Source organism: Aplysia californica, unplaced genomic scaffold (genome assembly GCF_000002075.1).
Source record: "Aplysia californica isolate F4 #8 unplaced genomic scaffold, AplCal3.0 scaffold00083, whole genome shotgun sequence".
NCBI lineage: Eukaryota > Metazoa > Mollusca > Gastropoda > Aplysiida > Aplysiidae > Aplysia > Aplysia californica.
This window is the reverse complement of record NW_004797353.1, coordinates 1,678,975-1,680,534: the sequence shown is the minus strand read 5'-3', so window position 1 is coordinate 1,680,534 and position 1,560 is coordinate 1,678,975. Positions and strand designations below refer to the sequence as shown.

The 1,560-nt window shown below is 42.6% G+C and overlaps 1 protein-coding gene across 1 annotated transcript in view; it reads left to right on the top strand.

The window, feature by feature from the left end:
- Window positions 1-924: 924 nt before the first annotated feature.
- Window positions 925-1,560, top strand: part of LOC101845994 (solute carrier family 12 member 4) — a gene marked incomplete at its 5' end in the record, with an annotated part of 31,001 nt that continues 30,365 nt past the window's right edge. Inside the window, 1 exon segment of the mRNA XM_013080386.2 lies at window positions 925-1,071. Within this exon segment, the coding sequence (XP_012935840.1) occupies window positions 925-1,071 (147 nt within the window).

Sequence of the window (1,560 nt, the reverse complement as noted above, 5' to 3'; positions counted from 1 at the left end):
TCTCTCTCTCTCTCTCTCTCTCTCTCTCTCTCTCTCTCTCTCTCTCTCTCTGTATGTCTCTCTCTATATCTCTCTATCTCTCTCTATCTCTCTCTATCTCTCTCTCTCTCTGTCTCTCTCTCTGTCTCTGTCTTTGTCTCTGTCTCTGTCTCTGTCTTTGTGTCTCTGTGTCTCTCGTGTCTCTGTGTCTCTCGTGTCTCTGTCTCTGTCTCTCTGTCTGTCTGTCTGTCTGTCTCTCTCTCTGTCTCTCTCTCTGTCTCTCTCTGTCTCTCTCTGTCTGTCTCTCTCTCTCTCTCTCTCTTTCTCTCTCACACACACACATACATACACACACGCACACATATTACTATTATAGTAATTCAGTATGTCCGTGTGCGTATGTGTGTCCATCCCCTGTAATAAACAAACCGACTCAATCAGTCAACCTACCAATCAATCAACCAACCTATCAATCAATCAATCAATCAATCAATCAAATACGTTAAGTGTAAATCTAGACAGTTATGCAGTGTTTTGTGTGTGTCATTATTTCTTTGCTATTGATATAATGCTACTTAAATTTATCTTTGATTACGACAATGATTTAAAGAATAGGCCTACCACACGGACTATTAATGTGCTGTATCGTATATGACATACACATTATGTGGGTAGTTGGTGGGTGCTCTGTTGTGGTTTGCTTCTTCTTTCCTATCAAACGTCTGTCATCTTTATCTCCCCTTCTTCTTTTTGTGTTTGTTACTCTCTTGTAACACCTTTAATCTTAATCTTCGGCACTTATATAAACTTATTGTGATGCCAATGCCCTAAAATATCTATTGAAACTAACTCTAATCTGCGGCACTTATATGAACTTATTGAGTTGCAAGTGCCGTAAAACACTTACTAAGACCATAACCCTCATTATGGGTTCCCCCTCCGCAGAAAGCCATGTTGGGCACAGTGCTGGGTGTGTACCTCCCCTGTATACAGAATATCTTCGGTATTCTGCTCTTCGTTCGGATGACGTGGATTGTGGGGATGTCCGGAGCTGTGGAGTCTTTCTTCATCGTACTCATCTGTTGTACCGCCGTGAGTATATCTACTCTCTCTCACTCTCTCTCTCTCTCTCTCTCTCTCTCTCTCTCTCTCTCTCTTTCTTTCTCTCTATCTCTCTCTCTCCCTTTCTGACTGTCTCTCTCTTTTTCTGACCATCTCTCTCTTTCTTACTCTCTCTCTCGCTCTCCCTCCCCCTCTCCCCCCTCTCTCTCTCCTTCTCTTTCTCCTTCTCTTTCTGTCTCTCTCTCTTTTTCTCTTCCCATCTTTCTCTGTCTCTCTCTTTCTCTGTCTCTCTCTTGCTCTATCTTTCCTTCTGTCACCCCCTTCCTTTTTCTCTGTCTTCTTGTTTCTCTTCTCATTTCCCACTCTCTCTATTTGTCCGTCTACCTTTCTTGCTCCACTCCCCTTCCTCTCTTTCTGTTTCTTTTTCTATCTGTGTGACTTTCTACTTATCAATTAGCGTCTTTGTTTTTGCACACACACACACACACACACACACACACACACACACACACACACACA